General features: G+C 37.0%; 1 protein-coding gene across 2 annotated transcripts in view; it reads right to left on the bottom strand.

Moving 5' to 3' along the window:
- LOC121421632 (DNA damage-binding protein 1-like) overlaps nucleotides 1–25,155 on the bottom strand; it is a 53,295-nt gene that overhangs the window by 25,735 nt on the left and 2,405 nt on the right. For both annotated transcript variants that reach the window (XM_041616399.1, XM_041616398.1), the window contains exons 2-7: nucleotides 23,015–23,163; nucleotides 10,145–10,261; nucleotides 8,855–9,000; nucleotides 3,382–3,457; nucleotides 1,984–2,196; nucleotides 1,000–1,158 (exon numbers count right to left, since the gene is read on the bottom strand). In XM_041616399.1, the coding sequence (XP_041472333.1) occupies nucleotides 1,000–1,158; nucleotides 1,984–2,196; nucleotides 3,382–3,457; nucleotides 8,855–9,000; nucleotides 10,145–10,261; nucleotides 23,015–23,163 (860 nt within the window). The remainder of the gene's footprint in view (nucleotides 1–999; nucleotides 1,159–1,983; nucleotides 2,197–3,381; nucleotides 3,458–8,854; nucleotides 9,001–10,144; nucleotides 10,262–23,014; nucleotides 23,164–25,155) is intronic.

Raw genomic sequence — 25,155 nt, 5'->3', positions numbered from 1 at the left:
ACACTTAATGAAGGCATTTGTTGCATTCCTACTTTGAATGCATATCTTAGCATGTTGCACAATGTACTTTGCAAACTGTGAAATACCAGTCGTTCGTGGAAGCATTGTTGTTTTTTGTGGATATAAATGAAAACGACAATTCAAAAGAATATATGAATAATCAAGACATCAAAGTTGGTGCTTATCTCATTAGATTTTAAAGCACCATGTCAAAAGAATATATGAATAATCAAGACATCAAAGTTGGTGCTTATCTCATTAGATTTTAAAGCACCATGTCATTTTAGTAGAAATGACCTTCTTCTGATCATGCGTAGAATCTTTTGATCATGCGCAGAAAGGAACTACGAAATCTGGCTAATACACTGACTTCAATGGGGCTCATTATGTATTCATGAGGTCATTTCTCAGGCCCCCATGGACCGATTCTCACCGAATTTGGGTTGTGGGGGTTTTTCTCATCATCCTCTACCAAAATATGGTATCAAAACACTGAAATGCTAAAAAAGATTTTTGTGACGTCATCACTTCGGTGCTCTATTCAAAGATAAGCGCAAAGGTGGCATTTTATAAACAAATTCTTGATACCAATGGAAAATCAAAATAAAACTATTTGTGGCTACTTCTTGAGCTCATCAGCCAAAATGTCTACGTTCTACTACACATTAGATTGGACCATGTGGGCATTTCCCGCGATCTTTCTTACTTTTCAAGGTGGGTGTTTCATAAAGATGGTCGTAAGTCAAGAGCAACTTTAAGAATGTCTGACGAACCTTTCTTACGCGCTAAAAATTCACCCATGAATATATAATGGTGAATATCATTTACCACGAAAAAGGATCACCAGTCACTCTTAACTTTCAGACATCTATATGAAACAGCTCCCAGGGCTCTTGGGGCATTTTGGGGGCTAAAATTGCCTCAAGCCCCCAATTTCTTTCCCGATCAGTTGGGAAGTTTCCTAACCCCAAATCATGCAATCTGTATTCGTGGACTCACCTCTCCTAAGAACTCCAGTTTGAGATCCTTAACAGTAGTTGGCCCATCCATACTCTCCTCCTTGTCGAGTAGTAGCAAGAACAGACGACCGGTCAAGTCACCAAGCAGGTATCGAGAACCGTTGTTGTCCAGACGACCATAGCAGACCAGTGTGCTAGTCTGTGAAATTCAAAAATGAAATTGAGATGACAAGTTCGAGTTCAAATTAAAGCTTACATTTAAAGAGAAATGCCGTGGTGATGACCTCAAATGAGTTAGAACATAATCAAATAAAATGTCCACCTAAGTGTTTATAAAAAATATATGCTGAAATATGTGCTGAATGGCTCTGGAAGGAAATGTGTTATTGCTGAGAATGAGCAAAATACACACCGAATTCCATGAAATGTCACACATTTTTCTGAGAAAAATTAATACTGTCCCACATATGCCTTACTGTGTTAGTGATCATAAGTGTCAGTTTTCAGCTAAGATTTTGTGATTTCACAAAGTTATGTAGATACGTTAATGTACCCGATCTACATCCGTGATGATTGGGTGACAATTAATTTCAAAGACTTTTCAGGAAATAATTGTTTGCTGCAACTATATTCTGTTACCGATATGCTTCATTTTTTTGTAAACATAATACCAGAGTGTGTGTAACCACATATGAAAATAGTTGGCTCGTGACAACCCTGATAATATGAAAAATGGTATTAATTACTAAGAAAATGGGAGAAATAAAAAAATTCATATATTTCCTATTCAATATTAATAATAATAGCCAATTTTTATAAAGCGTTTTCCCCAGAATGGCTCAAAGCGCGTTACAGCATATTATTACCCCGGTCATTGGATTCATTTCAATCCCGCACGAAAAGTGCACAGAGTGTATTACATACACATTCATGAAAAAGGAATAAACAGGTTCACATGGTGATTTTCCTTTCCCAGAATAGAAAGTTTTCTATTCAATAAGAGTAATTCTGACAAGATGCCAACCTTTATGGTTGGTGGAGCGATGGCTACATAGTTATCCCCTTTGTGGTAGGTGATGGATTCTTGTCCGATGATCAGGGCGCCCCCATAAGGCTGCGGCACAGCAATGACCATGGTTGCTTCCGTCTCTACATTGTCCTGCTTCCACGGCCCTCTGTTGAACTCCTTCTCTCTCAAGTTGACCTCGTAGGTCTTGACATGTCTTCCGTGAGGATCCTGTGGTAGGCACCCAGAATAAATTATTTCAACTTATTTTACTTCTGATTGTTGTAAATAAAAATTGTAATAAAAATGTAGAATGCATTCTATGACATAGATACCAAAAGGACTTATAAACATTTATAGAGAATATGGGGAAAACAGAAGACGACATTGACCGTTCAAAGTGTGGGCTCCAAATCTGTAATAGAGAGGGAGACGGGGGGGTGTTGTAGGTCCATAACCTGACAGATCGAACTAATCCTGCCAACTTATGGTTATTCATCAAAATTTTCCTCACATGAATATTAAACAAAAGTACAGACCAAAATTGTCTTCCTTTTTTTTCAATAACGTTAAAAGTACTGACGAATGTTGCAGCAAGGCAGCAGACACTTTGATAAAGGGCCTGAAACACAAAGCATTCATAGCAATCACATAGAACAGGGTTTTTTTACGATTGATTGCATTGACTACGATGTACAATTAATTGTGAAAATCAAGCACATCATTAAAGGACAAGTCCACACAAACAAAAAGATGATTTGATAAAAGGGAGAAAAATCAAACAAGCAAAACACTGAAAATGTCATCAAAAACGGATGTAAAATAAGAAAGTTATGACATTTTAAAGTTTTGCTTAATATCACACAACAGTTATATGCACATCCTGGTCGGTAGGCAAATTGGCAGCCTGATGACGTCACCCACTCACTATTTCTCTTGTATTTTATTACATGAAATATTCTAATTTTATCCCCCTTGTCAAGTGAAACAAAATTTCTCCCTGAACATGTTGAATTACCATTATCTTAACAGACTGTTAAATTAAGTTGGTCCTTATTGTCAAATCTGTAAAAATTGAAATATTGTATTATTCAAACAATAACACTGAGTTGCGCATTTAACTGTTATGTGAAAAATAAGCGAAACTTAAAAATGTCATAACTTTCTTATTTCAAACCCGATTTCCAGGAAATTTGCAGCGTTATGTTTGTTTGATTTTTCTCTATCGATTCAAACCAACAACTTTCTGGGGTGGACTTGACCTTTAATCGCTTACTTTTGTGTAAACAGGACCCTAATCTGGGAGATGGGAGTTCTCTGATCGGACCAAACCTTGCAGGCAACGGGCAGCAAGGCTCCGAGGGGAGGGGTGAAGGAAGGGGTTGCTTGAAGCTAAAAATAAAAAACTTGAATTACCTGATGTAAGAAGACAATGGTCGGTTGGTGACATCCATAGAGAAACTGAACATCAATCACATTCAGTTCTTCAAGTCTAGGAAAACAAGATAAACCAAAGATAAGTGGTTAAACTATAAAACAAAATCAGAGGAAAGGTTACATGGGGGCTAGGGACCCATTTTCCTCAAGATCATTTTGTTTAACAAAATATATGAATACATGCATGTTAGTTGTTAGAACAAAAAAAAATTTATTCATGCATGTTTATCTGTGAATATATTTATCCTACAGTGTATATGATATTTCTTGTGATTCATATCAATTCATTTATATCTTTCTACTCGGGTGATGGAATGGATTGTCCATCGCTCAGGATGGTTCATCAAGGCTCCCTCTTAAAGATGGAATTTGAATCAAGAAGGCTTCAACAGAGCATGCCAGCTACCAAATGTATTGGACCAACAGATTGTACCCAAGGAAGGGAATGACTGTTGCTTAGGACAGTTTTACAAGTTCCCTCTTTTAAGACGATCAAGTACGAATTAAGCAGCACTTCAACAGAGCATGCCAGCTACCGAATGTCCTTGGACCAACAGATTGTTTTTCAAGTTTCTTCTTTAAAGACGATCAAGTACAAATTAAGCAGCACTTCAACAGAGCATGTCAGCTAACGAATGTCCTGGGAGCAATAGATTGTACCCAAGGAAGGGACTGACTGGTGCTTAGGACAGTTTTTCAAGTTCCTTCTTTAAAGACGATCAAGTACGAATTAAGCAGCACTTCAACAGAGCATGTCAGCTAACGAATGTCCTGGGAGCAATAGATTGTACCCAAGGAAGGGACTGACTGGTGCTTAGGACAGTTTTTCAAGTTCCTTCTTTAAAGACGATCAAGTACGAATTAAGCAGCACTTCAACAGAGCATGTCAGCTAACGAATGTCCTGGGACCAACAGATTGTACCCATGGAAGAGACTGGCTGGTGCTTAGGACAGTTTTTTAAGCTCCCTCTTTAAGACGATCAAGTACGAATTAATAAGTACGAATTCATTCATATCTTTCTACTCGGGTGATGGAATGGATTGCCCATCGCTCAGGATGGTTCATCAATGTTCCCTCTTTAAAAAGGTCAATTTTGAATCAAGAATGCTTTAACAGACCATGCCAACTACCAATATTTCGGGAGGCTAAAGACTGCACCCATGTGAGACTAAAATCAGCAAGAGTTGACTGCAAATAGTTAACTCTATCCTCAAGGAATGAGTAATGCACAAATGAAGGCTCTGAATGTACTTGCACGCAATAAGGGATCCACCTATGAGGTCTACATCTTTACCAACTCCTGAGGAAAGCATGTGATGGAAAACCGAAGAATAAACGGATGGTTGCTAGGTGATAGGGCCTACCCACTCAGCCAGTACCTCATCACACCAGTTCCCCATCCCTCGAACCACAGAGGAGAACAATTCAATTACTGGCAGCGATGAGGGCGTTGCATCATTGAACACTGTTTTGGGGTAATGAAGTCAAGATTTCGATGCCTTGACCAGAGCGGTGGTAGACTTCTTTTTTTCTCAAGAAAAAGTGTGCTTTATGACCATTGCATATGATTGTCTAAACATTTGCATCACCAATATTTTTCTTTGTATAAATAATACTTTCCATTGTATGTACAATCAATGATCTTTTATTTTAAGTATGTGAAACTTTTATCTTTGAAAAATGTATTGTATTTGATTACTTTATCTATGTAATGTTGTTTTTTTAGAATTACATTGTATACGTTGATATTTGTTTTTATCAAAATGAATGAATAAAACCTGAATACTTGCGTATGTGGAAGCGAATGCTGAACCGACCACAAAGACCACAAAGAACCCTTTGGACATCATCTTTGATGACTTCTTTTTTTTTGAAAAAATTCTCGGGGCTGAATTAATGGGGTGTGGATTTCAACACTATGTTATTTTTTTATTATTACTATTTCAGGTTACTAGAATAAGAGGAGGAAGCGGTAAAAAAAGGATAAAAGAAGTTACAATCTGACAGAAGCAGCTGGACAGATAGCAGTCTGTTTATTGGAGAACATGTTGAAACCAAAGTGGACATATCCGAATAAATTAAGATTGGCCCGGTGAAAGTGCAAGTGGACAAAAGGAGCAGCATCAAGAAAGTGCTCACGGTCCCAACAATATCAGTTGAAGTGTGTCAGTTTTCTTAATGATTGTGTATGTTGTTTGAAACATGAACTGTTATGATAGTATTTGTCTTCATAAATTTTTGAAATATATATTTTGGCATGTTTCTGTACAATTTTTTTTTAGATGAGAAATTCATTGCTTCACGTTGTATGTTTGAGATGAGAGGGTTCGTACATTTAAAAAGACAAGAAGATCATTGGTTGCTAGGCAACAGCGCTTATCCACTCAGCCAGTACCTCATCACACCAGTTCACCATCCCTCGAACCACAGAGAACAATTCAATTACCGGCAACGAGGGCGTTGCATCATTGAACGCCATATTCGGGTAATGAAGTCAAGATTTCGATGCCTTGACCAGAGCAGTAGTACACTTCTTTTTTTCTCAAGAAAAAGTATGCTTTATGACCATTGCGTATGATTGCATAAACATTTGCATCACCAATATTTTTCTTTGTATAAATAATACTTTCCATTGTATGTACAATCAATGATCTTTTATTTTAAGTATGTGAAACTTTTATCTTTGAAAAATGTATTGTACATGTATTTGATTACTTTATCTATGTAATGTTGTTTTTTTAGAATTACATTGTATACGTTGATATTTGTTTTTATCAAAATGAATGAAAAAAACCTGAATACTTGCGTATGTGGAAGCGAATGCTGAACCGACCACAAAGACCACAAAGAACCCTTTGGACATCATCTTTGATGACTTCTTTTTTTTTGAAAAAATTCTCGGGGCTGAATTAATGGGGTGTGGATTTCAACACTATGTTATTTTTTTATTTTTTCTATTTCAGGTTACTAGAATAAGAGGAGGAAGCGGTAAAAAAAGGATAAAAGAAGTTACAATCTGACAGAAGCAGCTGGACAGATAGCAGTCTGTTTATTGGAGAACATGTTGAAACCAAAGTGGACGTATCCGAATAAATTAAGATTGGCCCGGTGAAAGTGCAAGTGGACAAAAGGAGCAGCATCAAGAAAGTGCTCACGGTCCCAACAATATCAGTTGAAGTGTGTCAGTTTTCTTAATGATTGTGTATGTTGTTTGAAACATGAACTGTTATGGTAGTATTTGTCTTCATAAATTTTTGAAATATATATTTTGGCATGTTTCTGTACGATTTTTTTTTTAGATGAGAAATTCATTGCTTCACGTTGTATGTTTGAGATGAGAGGGTTCGTACATTTAAAAAGACAAGAAGATCATTGGTTGCTAGGCAACAGCGCTTATCCACTCAGCCAGTACCTCATCACACCAGTTCACCATCCCTCGAACCACAGAGAACAATTCAATTACCGGCAGCAACGAGGGCGTTGCATCATTGAACGCCATATTGGGGTAATGAAGTCAAGATTTCGATGCCTTGACCAGAGCAGTAGTACACTTCTTTTTTTCTCAAGAAAAAGTATGCTTTATGACCATTGCGTATGATTGCATAAACATTTGCATCACCGATAATATTTTTCTTTGTATAAATAATACTTTCTGTTGCATTTAAAATCAATGACTTTTTATTTTGTTGTGAAGCTTTTGTCTTTGATAAATGTATTGTATAACTTTGTCTTTGCTTACTTGTATTGTCTTTGATTACTGTATCACTGTAACTTTGTCATTCAGTATCATATTGTACATATTTATGTTGACATGTTTTGATCAAAATGAATGAATAAAACCTGATTAATATCTCCCATAATGTCGAAGGTTACATACATGTAGTAGCGAATGCTAACCCCCCATCATCGGTCACAGAAGTCAACAAACCTGTTGATGGATGTCGTCTGTTGAATTTCTCTAAATCAACTTTTTGCAACACGGAATACATACACCAGTCTGGAAGATCCAGGTAAAATGACTTTAACCACTTTATTTCATACTTACAGGTAAATGCCAGTTGTGGTAACAATCTCAAAATGACTTTTTACAGAATCCAATATAATGACCACCCAAGTGTCTGTTTATATGAATAAAAAATATGTGCCGAAGGAGTCTGGAAGAAAATGTATAATTGCTGAGAAATAAGCAAAATAAGCACGGATACGGGCACTTCCGTCGGGTCTTTATTCCAACAATATGATATACACTGTCCCACGTGTGCCCATCTGTGTTGGCGATCTTCAGCGTGATTGTTTTTCAGCTTAGATATTATGATTTCACAAAGTTCAGTTTATGTTTAACTGTACCAGATCTAGATTGACGATGATATAGTAATACTTAACCTTGGTTTTACAGACTTTCTCACGAAATCAGTGTTTTACTGCGACTACTTTAATTTAGCTTTAAACATTTGGAGAGATATATGACTGTGCAGTCTGTGCTATTATAACTGTACATACATGCATCTGTTATTCCTTTGTACTACTCATATGTTTCATTAAATTTTTTTTATCTGTTATAGAACCAATGATCTGTTATAGAACCAATGAAGAAGGCTTGAAGCCAAAAGCTTGGTAAACATTGTGGTCTATATCAGTAATGTCCAATTGCTTTGTATTTTTCCTCTACATACATGTATCCTGCAATAGAGGACAGTAGACATGTAAAATAGCTGTCTGCTAACATATACGGTCCCAACAGCATCATTTGAAGTCAGTCAATTTTCTTAATGATTGTGTATGTCGTTTTCAAATACTGTGCTAACTTTGTTCCTTTAAGATGAATAAGCATTGAATTAAAACTAACAATTAGAACTATCATCTGTTACACTTCGCAATTCCGACGGTTCTTAATTACGAAGGTTCATTATGGAGGTTCGTAATTCCGAAACAAGTAAATTGCCTATACCTCTACGTTTCTTAATCCGAAAACGTAAAGGGTTTGTTAATCCGAACATTTGTGGCGTTATTCCGAAGATTCGATAATTCGAAAACGAAATAAGGTTGGATGTTCCAAAGGTTCGTTAATCCGAAAATGAAATAAGGTTCGTTCTTCCGAAGGTTCGTTAACCCTAAAACGAAATAAGGTTCATTGTTCCGAAGGTTCGTTAGTCCGAAAACCAAATAAGGTTTGTTAATCATTTCGTTTTCAGACTAACGAACCTTAGGAATTACGAACCTCATTTCGTTTTCGGGTTAACAAACCTTCGGAATTATGAACCTCACTACGTTTTCGGACTAACAAACCTTCGGAATTACGAACCTCGTTTCGTTTTCGGGTTAACGAACCTTCGGAATTGAGAACCTTCGGAAATACAGACCTTCAGAATATCCAAACCTTCGGAATAACGAAGCTTTGGAATTACGAATGTATGCGCTATCATCTCCAGCAGCTGCACAATTATCACAAACCTGATGTTGAAAGCCTTGAGTTCCTTGTTATCCCTGTCAAGTGGGATGATCTTGAAGAGACCGTCGTAGAGTCTTAATCCAATCATACGGCATTCTGGATCAATGATTCCTATCGGTCCAGTTTCTGAAGGCCGACCAATCCGATCCTGCAAAGATAAGCAAACAAATCTGTTTCAAATCAAATCAAAATGGGAATAGCCGACTAATAGAGTACCGAAGTGCTGGTGTCACAAAAAAACTTATAAGCATTTCAGCGTTTTTGATACCATATTTTGGTAGAGTATGAATACATAATTAGCACCATTGAAGTCAGTGTATTATCGGCCCAGTTCTAAATGTTAGGAACCAGGCCAATAATACATTGACTTCAATGGGGCTAATTATGTATTCATGAGGTCATATCTAAGGGCCCCATGGACCGATTCTCACCAAATTAGGGTTGTGGGGCTTTTTCATCATACTCTACCAAAATATGGTATCGAAAACGCTGAAATGCAAAAAGTGTAAATTGATGACGTCACACTATGACAGTACTATATATGATGATGGGAAGTATCATTCTTTACATCAAATTCAAGTTACTACTGCTGAAAGAGAAATGCAGTCAGGAACCAGGACATTTACCATCATTAATCGAGACACTTCATCTTTGTCATTCACCTGGTCGTACTCCATAGATGCCCACTGAACCTACACATCCCTATACACAACCCCGTATGACCCTGTACCACAGATGCAAACGTACGTCAGGCATCGAACGTGTTGATTGGCCCATTCGCACGCTCAAGAATAATTCATAGCAAGCATTAAAATCCAGGTTCCGAAAGTCCTCGCGACTGAAGCCGCTTGATCTCACATTCACCTAGGTTTCACCAGCTCTTTTCTTTGATTGATCAGCCACTACTCGACAACGAATATATATCCAAATCAAGATGCCTTGTCGAAAGGCTAGGGTGACTAAGAACGGATTTGAAGATTAACAGGGGGGGGGGATTTTTTCCTGCATAGAAGATGAGTCACTCAATACCAGGGAAAAATTACAAGGGGCCTCGGAGCAATTTCGCCACCAAAACGCTAAAAAATCCCTGGAAAATCAGCATTCATTACAATGTTAAAGCTCATCTCATGTTTCAGAATTAAGCAGTTATTTGTTAACAGTAGCCCCCGAAAACAAAAAAATGTACATTTCTTTTGTCTGTTTATCACCAATACTTGGGTTCTTTTTTTTTACAATTGTAACATTTTCGCAAAATTGTAGGGGAAACGGAGGAGATCAAAATTGAAACAAACCTGGACATTTCCTTGTGCTTTTGTGATGATTTCTTCTGTTCCATTCTCTGTCACACACTCTAAGATACAGGCATTGTACTTGGCTGTCAACACAAATAACAAGGCCTTAGGCTGTCCCTGTATAAAAATATATATATATAACACAAGTTTTTAGAAGAATGACTGAATCAAACTTGTTCATTGGGAATGTTCTCAGGTTGTCCCTGTAGCAAATAAGAAATTATGACAAGCTTTTATTAAAAAAAGCATGACTGAATCAAACTTGTTCATTGGTGATAAAACAAAAAGAAACATCATAGTATCAAATAAGGATGATCTTTGAATTATCTTCAACATGGAAGAATAAGAGAATGGCCAGAAGTATATATCACCATATGACTGCTCAGAAGGACTGCCACTTTTTTTCTGTCACAAATATGTAAATCTTTAAGACTTTTTAAATTTATATCAACTGATATCAACTTCAGACTAGTGTATTTGGCTGTCACTGTCACAAATATTGCGCAAACAGATTTCTTACTATCTGAAAATAAATGCAAGTTTTCCTTCTAGGAGCTTAATACTAAATTTCTTATGACAGGCCGGCATGCTTCATTGATAATGTAGTGTAGACTGGTAATGTATCATTGCAAATGGGAAATAATACAAGTTTAAATAATCAGGAACAGGAACATGAAAACATACGGTAACAGAGCAGAGGACGAAATAAATAAACATAGAGGCCCGTATTCCGAAGTCGGGTTTAACTTTATAGACCATGGTCTAACTCTGTGCTAAAATCATGGGGAGCCAAACGGTTCACAATTTTGTGTAATACATGTACAGTGAATGCTTCTCATGTTTGCTGTGCTCTTTACTAATAATGGTGAAGAAAACTATCATACTTATCCTTCCCAGGCAGTTAAAAATGTTTTGGGAGTCAAATGAGCTGATACATTGGACCTCTACTGTCATAGATTTATGTAATAACTGGCTTTCCGTAGTTAAACCACAAGTTAAAGCCAGAGCTAAAATTGAACCTGACTTCAGAATACTGGCCAGAGTGTCTACATGTACATGTATACCTGTGTCTGAGGAAATCTGAATCTGTTATCTGTCTTTATCAGAAGTATTATTAACTCTCTCTGATACTCTGGGCCTTCCTGGCCCACATCAAAATAAAAGAAACATTCACCTAAAGATAACAAATGAACTTACATAAAATAGAACAACCCAACTAAAATGTAGTACCCCAATTCATAAAAATGATCAATGAAAAAGAACTAGGATATGGATGGATAAGCCAGGGTGATTATGTAATGAAGAATGTTCAACAAAAGAACAAAATGTGAGGATGGAAGGAATGACACATCTGAATAGGAAAGGAATGAAGATGACTAGAGAAGGAGGACAGTGACTAGTGTGATGAATTGAGCAAAACTTCCTATTAAAACTGAAGAACATACCAAACTGAATAGATGTTAATAAACAAACGCAAATCCAAATGTACAATTTACCTCCCTACTATAGTCTTGATTCATACACCTGTTAAAAATATTTCTTTCAAAATATGATTTTTTTTTGGGGGGGAGGGGTAAACATCAAGCTATACGAAGTCCATTCAATAAAGACTTAAAAGTATTTGCAAACTTAAGTTTGATGGATTTTTTTATTGCAATTGGCTTCCGAGCCATTACCATGGTAGTTGCCATAGTGACAAGGTTATCTGTGCTGTCCATGACAGAACAGTGCACTATTTAATTATTGATTTCATAGCATTGCAAATTTTCTTCAAGGGGCATTGTGCTTATAACTTCATTCATATCATACTAGCTACATGTACAGTATTGCTCGGAATAAAGTTGACACATTACCGCGCTGTACCGCGTAAGTCGACGGGAGATCGGGTACCGCGCGATTACCACCAGCAAATTCCCATCGGCGGGAGTCTCCTGCCAAGAGAAATTACGGCGGTAATTACCACGAGATTTTTTTAATAAAAATCTCGTGTAATACCGCGGTAATACCGCAGAAGGAGGGACGATCTTATGTTGATAATAAAATGTCACAATTTAGACAACTCACATGGTTCAAATTAGCCCTCCTGACTTGCCGCGATGTCTCTCTCGAAATTACAATACAGCAACTTATTGCCGTAAGATGCCGTCTCGATCTCCTCGAAACCCAAACAAAAATGTCATGGCTTGATGTTTAGCTTTGCGCCAGTGCACAATTTTAATGCACGCTCGTGTCATCGCCCTCAAATTGTCATCTTTCTGAACTTCTTTGAACGAAAGTCGGGTCGAGATGAGATCATGTACTTTCTGGGATAAGTTGTAAATAGTTACAAGAAAAAGGGAGCACCCAATAACGGAGGGACAGAGTCGAGCAAGAGGAGAGAGCGACAGATACGAGAGACGGGGAATGATCAAGAGAGAGGGAGAGAGCATTAGATAATGGATAGAGAGGGCGTGGGGGCGGGGTGGTTAGATTGAGCAAGAGACACCGAGGCTGGAAAAAACAGATTTCCTTTAATTTCTTACATTCCTTTATCGTCATTCTCTCACTTGTTCGCAACTATAATTATTTAATTTTAATATTTTCAGTGCATTATTGCCCAACAATCCTCCTGCCGTTATTATGATATAAGGAATGATAAACTACTTTGTTTCTCCCACCACTCGATCAAGTCACAAAAACACAGCACGTACAAGGCATATTAAATGATTGCACCACGAATTGATTACTCATGCTTAATTATAATCAGTGTTGTTTTTCCCTTGTTTCCTCATATTCTATTTTTATCGTTTTTTATGTTGATATATTTCCATTTGACCCATGTCTCATTAAATTTTTACTGAATCAATATCTCAGGTCACTTCTCCCTCGATCCCTATCATTTTTTCCTCCATTCTTTAATCCTTTTGACTTTTTTGGTGTAATATTGCAAAGCTCTATATTCAATATTATCCGACGTTCAAGCTGGTGTTAATGGATGAACAAAGATAAAATATTTTTAAGTGTCAATTTATTGTCACCGGATCGTCATAATATGCATATATCTTCTTAAAGTTTAATTAATCTTTCATTGTTTGAATGATAGTTTTCAGAATTGTTTTTATATTCTCTCCTCTCACTGATTCACGTCACCTCTGTCATTGTCTGCTGTCATCTCTCTTGCTCGCAGTGGCGTACCTCAGATTTTCCAGCAAGGGGGAGGGCAAATTCGTCCGCCAAAAAAAATTGACAAGCAACCCCAAAAAAAGTCTACAAGAACAAATGAAGGATTTCGTACCAGGAAAAATTTTGGCCAGCCAAAAAGTCTTCAACCACAAATAAAGGATTTCGTATCAGAAAAAAAATTTACAAGCAAAAAAAAACAAAATTCAAGACCAAAGTAGCAGGCCATCTGTGTGTCGCTCGTCAGGGGGGGGGGGGGCACTCTCTCCCATCTGACCCCCCCCCGCCGTAGGTACGCCAATGCTTGCTTATACCATGGTCACATTTGTTCCACGGCGGCCGTACGGCGAGTCGAAAACAGCCGTTTTATCCATTTTGATTCAAACCACCAATATGTAGTTGGACAAAAAAAATGTTAAAACGGCTGTTTTCGACTCGCCGTACGGCCGCCGTGGAACAAATGTGACCATGGCATAATGGCTCGTGAGGTGCTGGTTTGCACAGCAAACCAGCCTGAAAGGTCGAGCGAAGCTTCTGCAGCCTCCGTAGACATAGTCTGCTATGCAGACTCGTTGAATCAGCTGAGGTACACACACTGCTGATGTGGGTCTACATTTTAGACTAATGTTTGCTCGACTCACTTTTCCCTTACCTTATCGTTCCTTAGATACATGTATTTAATTTGATATATAGATATTAGTTTGATTCGTATAATCACAATATTTATCTACCGTCTGTTACCAAGTATTGTTATCTTTGTCTTTTTTTGACTTAGATTTTGACTATATTTTCATGTATTATATGATGATTTATAGTTTTTATGTTTTCCTTTGGTCATTGATGAAAAACAATTTTATGCTGATCTTTTGTACCTGAATGTTCTAATAAACAAATAAAGGTGTATATTTGTCAATAAGTAAATATTTGGTCTTAACTAAGACCCAACGGTGGATCATATTATCCTGAAGGCACAAAGATGAACCACTGAAGTCAGACAATGAATTAAATTGTCCTGATTAACATCATGACAATTAACTGTAAGTATGAATGTCTTCAGTTATGTTTTAGTGCCGGAATAAACATTTGCTTGTGCTTTGTGAAGGCTTGTTTGTGCTTATCCCTCACTCGGCGATATCTGCATTGCGACAACGACAGAGTAAGCCCGAGAGTAAGCATATATGGGTAAACGATCAACGTTAGGCCTAATTTAGTAAAGTCTTTTGAAGAAGTGTACAAGGCTAGTACTAAGTAACTACATGTAGCTAGCTACAATCACTGTCAGTGTCACTACGTCAAACCACTAGTACGAGTTTAGTTAGCTGCTACTACTATACGGTACCGGTACCGGTTACCGTACATTGTGAGCAGAGGCCGAGAAGACAGTGACAGTGCATAATATTCCGATTTTGTCTCTAAAATGGACGTCCATCATTAAAAAATACAATACCTGTATCATTTAACTGAAGAAAATGAGTTTAGGTTCAGTAACAATCACTGGGATAGCACAAAAGCACGAAATACTTTCTATTTGGTGATTTTGTTGTAACTTAGTTCGAGCAATCTGATTTTCTTTCGAGCTCGCTGGTATGGTATCTGCAAAAGCGCTAACGAGTACTCGCACGAGATGGGTTTTTCTCTTAATTATGGTATGATTTAGGAGTAGACTGAATAGATTATGCCTAATATCACTGAGAAATACGACAAAAAAAAAGTTCTAAGAGGCATAGCGAGAGCTTTTAATATAAAGGATGGGAACAATTACTAAGGAAAATGTTTCTGAAATTGAAAATCCCATTTGAAATCGAAACAAACTTCGAGATAAAAAAAAGTGAATTTGAGCTGTAGAGGAACGGGGGGGGGGGGGGGGGGGTAGCACCCTCCCCCTCTCCATCGAGAACCATTAAAACATTTATTGTGGTAAAATAACGGACATACGTAAGTGACCTGACCCTTGGTTATATGCAGAATTTTTTTCGGGGGGGGAGATGCATAAAATAAAAAAAAATTGAAGTGAGAAAAGCGACCGAGCTTGTCATTGCGTGTTTCCGTTCTGTTAAGAATGTTCATACTTTTCGTGGCATATATTACCTTCATTTGGGAGTGAAACATTTTTTTTTCAACTTGTAAGATTTTACTGAATAAGCATACCCCCCCCCCCCCCATTGAAAAAGTTGGATCCACCCCTAAACTTCAATATTGATGCTGTGATTAAAATGATTGACGGAGCGAATGAGGGAAAACCAAGCAATAAAACAATGGAAACGAGTCAGGAAGTGGCAGTATACATAAATTAAATAAAGAAATATATCCAATGAAGTGACATTAAATTTCGCAGTACGTTTTTCATGAATGTGTAAGAATGAAAAAAATAATTAAAATAAATCAATCAGCTAGAAATGTGGAAAGATAAACTTACCTTATTAATCTAATGCACAACATAGTTATAGTTTGAACATCGGGTATAGTCGAGGACGACCTGGCATCATCATGGGTGAGGGGTAGTTTGCAGGCACAGACCCTCATTGGAACAAGTGTGCCTCCACGCAAAGACTAGCACATACAAAACTTGCTGTTCCAATCCTGAGCGAGAGAGCCTTCAGTACACAAGGCATGAGTAGGCTGCACATTCAGACCCTTATTTCGAGTGAAGGGTTTGCCCAGCAGACTAGGTGAGGGGTGGGTTATTTCTATTTCTTCAATCATCAGTTCTTCTAATTTATCCATCATTTGATTTCATCAGTCAGTATCAACCTCTCTTGTAACCACACGTACACATACGCCTGCTATCTATATCTTAATTTCTCTTAATCTCTATTAAGACGATCCCTTTATTTTATTCCTCAATATCAATAGTTCCTGTCCTCTTCTATCGCTCTTAATTTTTGTTGAATATCTTGTCTATCCCCTATTTTATTCACTATCAATTATGATACTTCCAAAAGAACGGCACGATACCAAATTGAAGACAAAAATAAAGAATAGAACATAACATTTTAATAAACGAACATGTTCCGAGGTGTCGCACCTCATCCTCAGCCTGAAAATTATTAACAGAGTCATTGCTATTTATACTGTTAGGATGTCAATTATAAATTTCAAGAATGTAGTTACACAGGATTATAAGGTGTGAATTCAATTGTTCAATGGAATGCAGTAAAAAAAAGTCTATGGATTCATCAGATAGGGGTGGGTTAAATTAAATGGATAACATTATTTGGAAATTGCACACCTGTTGGTTTAGTTGAGGTTGTTTCCATTTGACGAAAAGCCCTTCTTTTCTTTTTAGTTGAAAATCTGTTTGAGCAGTATCGAGAATTTTGAAACAATGGGTATTTCATTCTAACTAGCATTGGGGTGACGATTGCAAGTGTCTCCAGACATGGTAGACAGTGACTGTGTGTAACTACATGTACATTCTTGAAATTTATACTTGACATCCTAACTGTATAAATACCTATGACTCTGTTAATAATTTTCAGGCTGAGGATGAGGTGCGACACCTCGAAACATGTATGTCCTATTCTTTATTTGTGTCTTCACTATCAATTGTTATTGTCTTTGTATTCGTCTACCGTTCTTGTTCAATCTCTTTCAAGCATATAGGCCTATACCCTTAAGTATTTTATTTATTCAGATCATTCTTTCCTCTCTGATCTCGCCTTTTCTTCTCTTTAACTTCAATCGTTTCCATCAGTCACACATATATAATATGACGGTACAAGACTCTTACATTGTTTTGTTTCTTCAGCATCAATAAGATCAGGAATGATGTCCTCGTACATGTATATTAATTCCTCTTGAAACGTGGTTAAATTGAACAACCCTAGCTGTATGTGAACTTAACTGGGGTCAATTAATTACACCGTCTCGCGCATTTTGTGGACAATGAATAGAGGTGTGAAGATTATAGAACAGCTAACAATGAGAAGGCTGTAAGTTACACAATGATCTTTTGTGTAACTGTTTGAATAGAACATGTATTAAGCCAATTAAGTCAATCCCGTTATTTTATTCCTCTATATCAATAGGTCCTGTCCTCTTCTATCGCTCTTAATTTTTGTTGAATATCTTGTCTATGTCTATCCCCTATTTTATTCACTATCAATTATGATACTTCCAAAAGAACGCTCAATACCAAATTGAAGACAAAAATAAAGAATAGAACATAACATTTTAATAAACGGAACATAGTCATTGCTATTTATACAGTTAGGATGTCAAGTATGTAGTTACACAGGATTACAAGGTGTGAATTCAATTGTTAAATGGAATGCAGTAAAAAATACAAATTCTATGGATTCATCAGATAGGGGTGGGTTAAATTAAATGGATAACATTATTTGGAAATTGCACACCTGTTTGTTTAGTTGAGGTTGTTTCCATTTGATGAAAAGTCCTTCTTTTATTTTTAGTTGAAAATCTGTTTGAGCAGTATCGAGAATTTTGAAACAATGGGTATTGCATTCTAACTAGCATTGGGGTGACGATTGCAAGTGTCTCCAGACATGGTAGACAGTGACTGTGTGTAACTACATGTACATTCTTGAAATTTATACTTGACATCCTAACTGTATAAATACCAATGACTGTTAATAATTTTCAGGCTGAGGACGAGGTGCGACACCTCGAAACATGTATGTTCTATTCTTTATTTTTGTCTTCACTATCAATTGTTATTGTCTTTGTATTCGTCTACCGTTCTTGTTCAATCTCTTTCAAGCCTATAGGCTTGTACCTTTAAATTTAAGTATTTTATTTATTCAGATCATTCTTTCCTTTCTGATCTCGCCTTTTCTTCTGTTTAACTTCAATCGTTTCCATCAGACACACATATAAACCCCTCAAAAAAAGTTTTGCAACTCGTTTTGGGGGTGATATCTTTTTGGTTAATGAATTATAAAAGATGAAACTGGTATCTTTGGAAAGCTGAATTATTCTTTACAATGACATGCCATTTGCTGTGATTATGTAATCATGGAATATGCAGTCACCCTGAACATCGAGAAAAGTCAGAAGTGAAATGTTGCAAAATGCATTGATTTCCAACAAGAGTCTCAATTTCTATAGAATTTCCACCATGCAGGTGACAGTGAATGCACTCGGTCCATCCTCGAAACAATTGGAAATTCGCTATTGCAAACGACGCATTTTGCAACATTTCATGTCTAACATTGCTGCGTATTATCATGTCTGTGTATTTCATGATAACACTAGCATGACAAATGACACATGATTGTAAAGAAGAATAATCATGCTTTCTAAAGATATCACTTTTACACATGATGATGGCACATTAAGAAATTTATTAGCACTAAAACTTGCAGTATGAGTTGCAGAACTCAAACATGACATGGCAACGAATTTTGCAACATTTCATTTTTTACATTGCTGCATATTAATATCATGTCTGTGTATTTCATAACTCTGGCATTACAAATGACACATGATCGTAAAGAGGAATAATCATACTTTCCAATGATACCACTTTTACATATGATGATGGCACACTAAGAAATTTATTAGCACTCAAACTTGAGCTGCGGAACTTTTTTGAGGGGTTTATAATATGACGGTACAAGACTCTTGCATTGTTTTATTTCTTCAGTATCAATCTTCCCTATCGAACGTGTACATTATTTATATAGACAGATAGATAAGATCAGGAATGATGTCCTCGTACATGTATATTAATTACTCTTGAAACGTGGTTGAATTGAACAACCCTAGCTGTATGTGAACTTAACTGGGGTCAATTAATTACACCGTCTCGCGCTTTTTGTGGACAATGAATAGAGGTGTGAAGATTATAGAACAGCAAACAATGAGAAGGCTGTAAGTTACACATCTGATCTTTTGTGTAACTGTTTGAAAAGAACATGTATTAAGACAGTCCATGAATACCCACCCCCAAATTGTCCAATATAGTTGGCATTTTGGGGCCCGGAGTGTTGATGAGGGTGACGATGATGGTCATGAGGATGATATTGAAAATCTATCATATATTTTGGATAAAAATCACCTGTTGTCGATAAAAAGAGAAACAATTGCAATAATTCCTGGTTGTCTGTTCTATATAGACGAACAATACACAGGGCAACATTAAAATGAATATACATAAACATATTAGCAAGAGATAATTGATATGCACATGGATTAAAACGAGTCAATTCATAAAAAGATACCATTGCAACATTTTATTAATATTACTGAAATACATTTATAGGGAATTATGTTTTAAATGTTTTTTTACGTTACAGCTATAACGTAAGTGAAATGTTTTATAGTAATGAGAAAACCATTTTTATATGATTTTAACATTTCCCATAAACATTTTTATGATATTTTGTCAATGTTTTGTGCCACGGAAAATGGAGTATATTGGTAAAGCAAGAAAACTGGAAGGTAGTGACTTAATTGACCTCAAAAGGAATAGAATTCCCGGATCATATACACACCAATAATATAAGCCTCGGGTAAGTTGAACTGGAGTTATCATGTTGAGAAGGAAAAGTTAACGAATGGACGGACAGACGGACACCGAGTGTGTCCTTCATACGGGCGGGCGTAAAAAGACGATATAGCCTACAGGGGCAGGCTGTTGCTGGAATGATGAACGGGGAGAAAGGGAACAGAGTAACACTAACAGGCATATAAAATATTTAAGGAAGATGCAAGGGGGGGGACTGAATAAGATTTTTCAGAAAGTGCTGATGCTAGGCATTTAAAGCAGGGCCACTTGCGGGTTTTCTTTTTCCGGGAAGGGGGTTCAAGATGGCCGATCGAAGAGAAAAGAGGGAGAAGTAGGAGGAAGAAGCCCGGTGGGGTCACAGAGGGGGACACGTATGACCGTTACCACAAATGCAAGTGACCCCCTATTGCAGTCAATTTCAAGGACATTTTGTGAAATTTACCCCCTATTTTCACGCAAAACAAGGACAAAATTGCGGTAAAATGGTACCTTGAAACACCCCTAATTATAAGATTGTAAGGACACTTTTGCCCATTTCGCAAATTTACCCCTATTTACCGTATTTCAAGGACAGGGCATTTACACCCTTTCCTCAGAGGAAATTGCAACACAGGTGTCAGAGTGCTCAGTCCTTAAAGATGACCAAGAGCCATGTCATACTGATACAATAATCCAAAAGAACTTTATTTATTTTCTTGAAAAATAAGAAAAGTAGAATTCTTTGTAAAAATAGATGTAGAGTTGTCCATATAAAGATACAGAGGATGATGCGCGTACCCTCTGCGGCTGGTGACTCGGCGACAGATTTTACTTCCCGTAATCGTTCTCCCCTTTTTCCTGACCCCTATTTCCATCAGATCGAGGACGGTGAGCACCCCTATTTTCACTACTTCGAGGAATGTTCTGTCCGCGGACGTTCTGTGAAATAGACCCCTTTTCCCGCGATTTTGGTAACGGTCATGCGGTCCCCAAGTCATATAAGGAATGAAGGATAAAGAAGATAAGGATACAAGAGAAGCAACGGATATGTTGAATGAACGAATGAAGGTGATAAAGGTAAAGAAAGAAGAACAGGAAGAAAACAAAGTGAAAGACATAAGAATTGAATGAGAATAAATAATATACGAATGATGATATTGAAAAGTAATCTTTTTGGGGTATAAAATCATGTGTTATCGATAGCGATAAAATGAAATATGATGGGAAGTGAATCATCTTTGAATAAAAGACGTAACCGATAAACGTACAGAATTTTACAGAAAATGATGGAAATCAAATTTACTAGTTCTTCGAATAAACAACTAATTAAAACACAGAACTGATGAACAGGAAAATGGAAAGCAAATATACTCGTCCTCTGAACGTCGGAATGATGGAAAGTGAATCTACTTGTTCTTGGAATGAACGATGTAACAGATAAAATAAAAATACAGAATCGTTGAATAGAAAAATGAGGGAAAGCGTTTTTTTTTTCTTTAAATAAAAGACGTAACTGATGAAACAATGAAAAGAATTGATGGAACTAAAAAATGATATGAAGGTAATCAACTCGTTCTTGCAGTGAACGATGCAATTAAACTATACAGAATTGAACAGAAAAATGATTGAAAGCGAATGTTCTTTGAATAAAAGACGCAAGTGATTGAATGAAAAAAAAAACACAGAATAAATGAACAGAAAATGATTGAAATCGAATCTTCTTTGAATAAAAGTCGTCAGTAATGGAAAAACACAAAAATATTGATGAACAGAAAATGATAGTTAGCAAATCTAGTAATCTCTGTTCCATTCTGAGTAGATCTCGTATCTCATAGGTTGTTTTGTTTATTTAAATGTATGATTATTCTGACTTAATTCTAAATCTCTATTTCATAACTTCATAATAAAACTCAAATCTGAATTAAACTCGTCCTTTGAATTGACTTCGTAACGATTACATGAAAAAAAGTCAATCAATGAACAGAAAAATAATGGTAATCTAATCGTCCTTTAAATGAACGACGTAACAGAAAAATACAAATACAGAATTCATGAACAGAAAAATGATGGAAAGCGAATCTACTTTGAATAAAAACGTAAGTGATGAAATTAAAAACAAAAAAACACAGAATTGATAAACAGAATATGATGGTTAGCAAATCTACTCGTCCTTTAAATAAACGACGTATTACTGATTAAAAATAAAAAAAAAACAATGAACAGAAAACGATGAGCATAGGCGGCGGGGGGGGGGGGGGACAGATCCCCCTAAATTTGAGGTGGGAGGATGGTTCCCCTCTAAAATTTTAGTTGATAACCTTTTTTTTTCTTGTCAAATTTTTTAACTGCGTCCATCACAAGATTTCAGGTGGACCCCTCCTATTTTTGTTGGCTTCCGCCGCCTATGATGGGAAGCGAATCTTCTTCTTTGAATGATGAATAGAAAAATGATGAAAATATTCGTTCTTTGAATGAAATACGTACCTGATTAAAATTACAGAATTGAAGAACAGGAGATAAAAATAAAAGACAAATTATTATCTACTCCTTTTAAACGGAAGACGTCATTGATAACATATACACTGAAAAATAAACCTTTAGCTAGCTTCATAAATAAACAGTGGAAAGGGAATCTACTCGTCCTTTAAGCCAAAGATGTCACAATAACTGGGTCACTCGGTCAGGAACTGGGCACATGGATTTTTAGCGGGAATTTTTCTGATGCGCGCGCTCGAGGCAGTTTTTCAACCTACTGTCTATCGGGTTGATATTTTGAAGTGCAAATGACTGGATGGTAGATTAAAAGAGAATTGAACAAAGTGGGTTTAGCCATAATGTTGTTAGCCCATCTGATAAATAGACCAAGTGACAATAGAACATCCGTCAGTAAACTGACGGAATCGCATCGGGATCGCTTGAGATTGCGTCTTGTTTTTACCAAAAAGTGTCTAGTGTTGAGGCGAAAAGTACATGGACAAATGGTGATCAGATCTGACTAAAATCTTGTGTTTGACGTGATAATTGGGCCTCTCTTCAGCCAGCGGCCTGCGGGAATTACCGCGAGAATTTCACACGTGAAATTGGCTGGCGGTAATTTTTTGGTTCACGCCTGTCTCGCGGTAGGTGCGTGACCCCTCGGGAGGGTGTCAACTTTATTCCGAGCAATACTGTACATGTAGGATTAGATTGGTCGCATGCTGCATTTTTAAGAAATTGCTTTAAGGGATGTAACTCATTTAGGGATATTATACGAGAGTACTTACTGGAGGTTTGTAAAGTTTGAGGACCTCGATGCGTCCATACATTCCGATTTCTTTGATTGGCCGCAATCCCTCAGGTGTTACGACGTAGATCTCCAGCCGAGTGTTCTTGGCAATGATCAAGTTGAGGTCATCAGCGGATGTGAAATTACCTACAGGAAATGAATAACAATAAATTGTCATCTCCATCATCATCACGACATTTAGGCCAAAGAAGGTATGCATGTCAATGAGAATAGCGCGCACCAAGTCGTGAGCCTTTCTCGCCAATAGGTTAAGAAAGAAATTCCACATTTTTCAAAGACAATTTGAAACTATGCGGGGTTCCAATTGTTCGGCTGAGTGATCAGCCCATAGCCACTGCACAACTGCTTTCCATGATGGCAGCATAATCATCATGACCATTGGGGGATATTTCTTGCGGTTCCTAAACACAAATTAGGCCTGGCCTTTCCGAAGAAAAAAGAATTTTAATAATCACTTTTTGGTCAATAGTATGCAGAATAATCTTTGGATGTTGTTTGAAGGTTTGCATGGTGGCATGTACAATTGCTGATGTGGTTTACGGTACACCATGTGGAGTGTTGTAGAAGCAGTGGATAGAAGAAGAGAAGGAAGTGGATAGGCGAGAAAGTGGAGATTTGAGATTTGAGAACGTCGAGTCTCTCTACTACCATCTCTACTCGCCGACGCAAGCCAGCATCTCATCAGCTCTACTACTCAAGCTGTTCTCACTCAACATTCCTTCTGGTTTACAGTCCTTTTCAGGACTATTCTCAAAAAAGAATACTCTATTCTCAAATCTCCACTTTCTCGCCTATCCACTTCCTTCTCTTCTTCTATCCACTGCTTCTACAACACTCCACATGGTGTACCGTAAACCACATCAGCAGAATAATCTTTATCATTTTCCACAAATTTCAACTTATGGCAGCTTAATTAACTACCATCTGCCATCCGCATTAGACAATGGTTTTCCAGACCTTGTCTAGGGACAGTGATTTTCTGTGATCGCGGAAAACAGACAGAATTCACGGAAATGGCCTTTTGAAACGGAAAGTGGCATTTCAAATGGCAATCACGATGTCCAAAAAAACCCACAAAATTATCAATAAAATTTCATTCAACAGTAAAATAATGCTAATAATCCCCCTGTTCAGACTGTCCCCCATCACCCAGGATATCAAGTCCTTCCCGTTTATAATTTCATGGAGAATAAATCGCTCTCCTTAATTTTTTGAGGAGCTTGATTGAGCTCCTCAGAATTGCTCTCCTTGAGGAGCTCAAATCAATTCAATACAATACATGTATGATAAATTGTAGCTATTAATTAATCTGTGGTGAAACTAGGCCTGGGTCAATATGTTTACAAAATATCGCGCTTCTGCTAAAAAAAAAAAAATTGCTACATAAGCTACAATTTCACATTTTACATCTTTAAATCCATGAAATGGCCATCTATTTTCCATAATTCCATGAAATTATATTGATTAAGTTGAAAACCATCAGAAAAATGAAGAACATTCACCTCTTTCCCGACTCTGATTTGAACTTATTCTCGGTAAATATTGTAGTCCCACATGTAGACTTCAATGGTGTTGACATAAAAATTTACATATGGGACTACAATATTTACCAAGTTCAAATTCAAATCAGAGTTGGGAAAGAGGTGAATATTCTTCATTTTTCTGATAGTTTTCAACTAAATCAAAACAATTTCAAGGAATTATGGAAAAAGTAGATGGCCATTTCATGGATTTAAAGGTGTAAAATGTGAAATTTTAGCAATTTTTTTTAATTAATTAATTAATTTTATTTTTAGGAGCGTGATTTTTTGCTCGCCTAATTTTTTTTAGGAGCGCGGTAGGAGCGCCAGCACGATCGCGCTCCTCAAAAATGAAGGTCTGGATATCCCCCGGTACCCAACAGTCTGGAGGATTGTCTCCCATCTCCTGGTTCTATCCACCCAGGTTTTTTGAAGGATGAGCGACCTTGGCTCGTAATCCAAGATCGTGCACCTATTTAAATCATAAGTGCGCATGCGTGAAATGTGGTGTCAAGAGGACTGCTTCCACTCAGGTCGATCATGATCGACAATAATTCCCGCACGTAAACAGAAGTTGTATTAACTGTCGTCATCCCTT

The sequence above is a fragment of the Lytechinus variegatus genome, chromosome 9 (genome assembly GCF_018143015.1).
Source record: "Lytechinus variegatus isolate NC3 chromosome 9, Lvar_3.0, whole genome shotgun sequence".
NCBI lineage: Eukaryota > Metazoa > Echinodermata > Echinoidea > Temnopleuroida > Toxopneustidae > Lytechinus > Lytechinus variegatus.
Note: the sequence above shows the minus strand (reverse complement) of the source record. Positions and strands in the feature narration are given on the sequence as shown.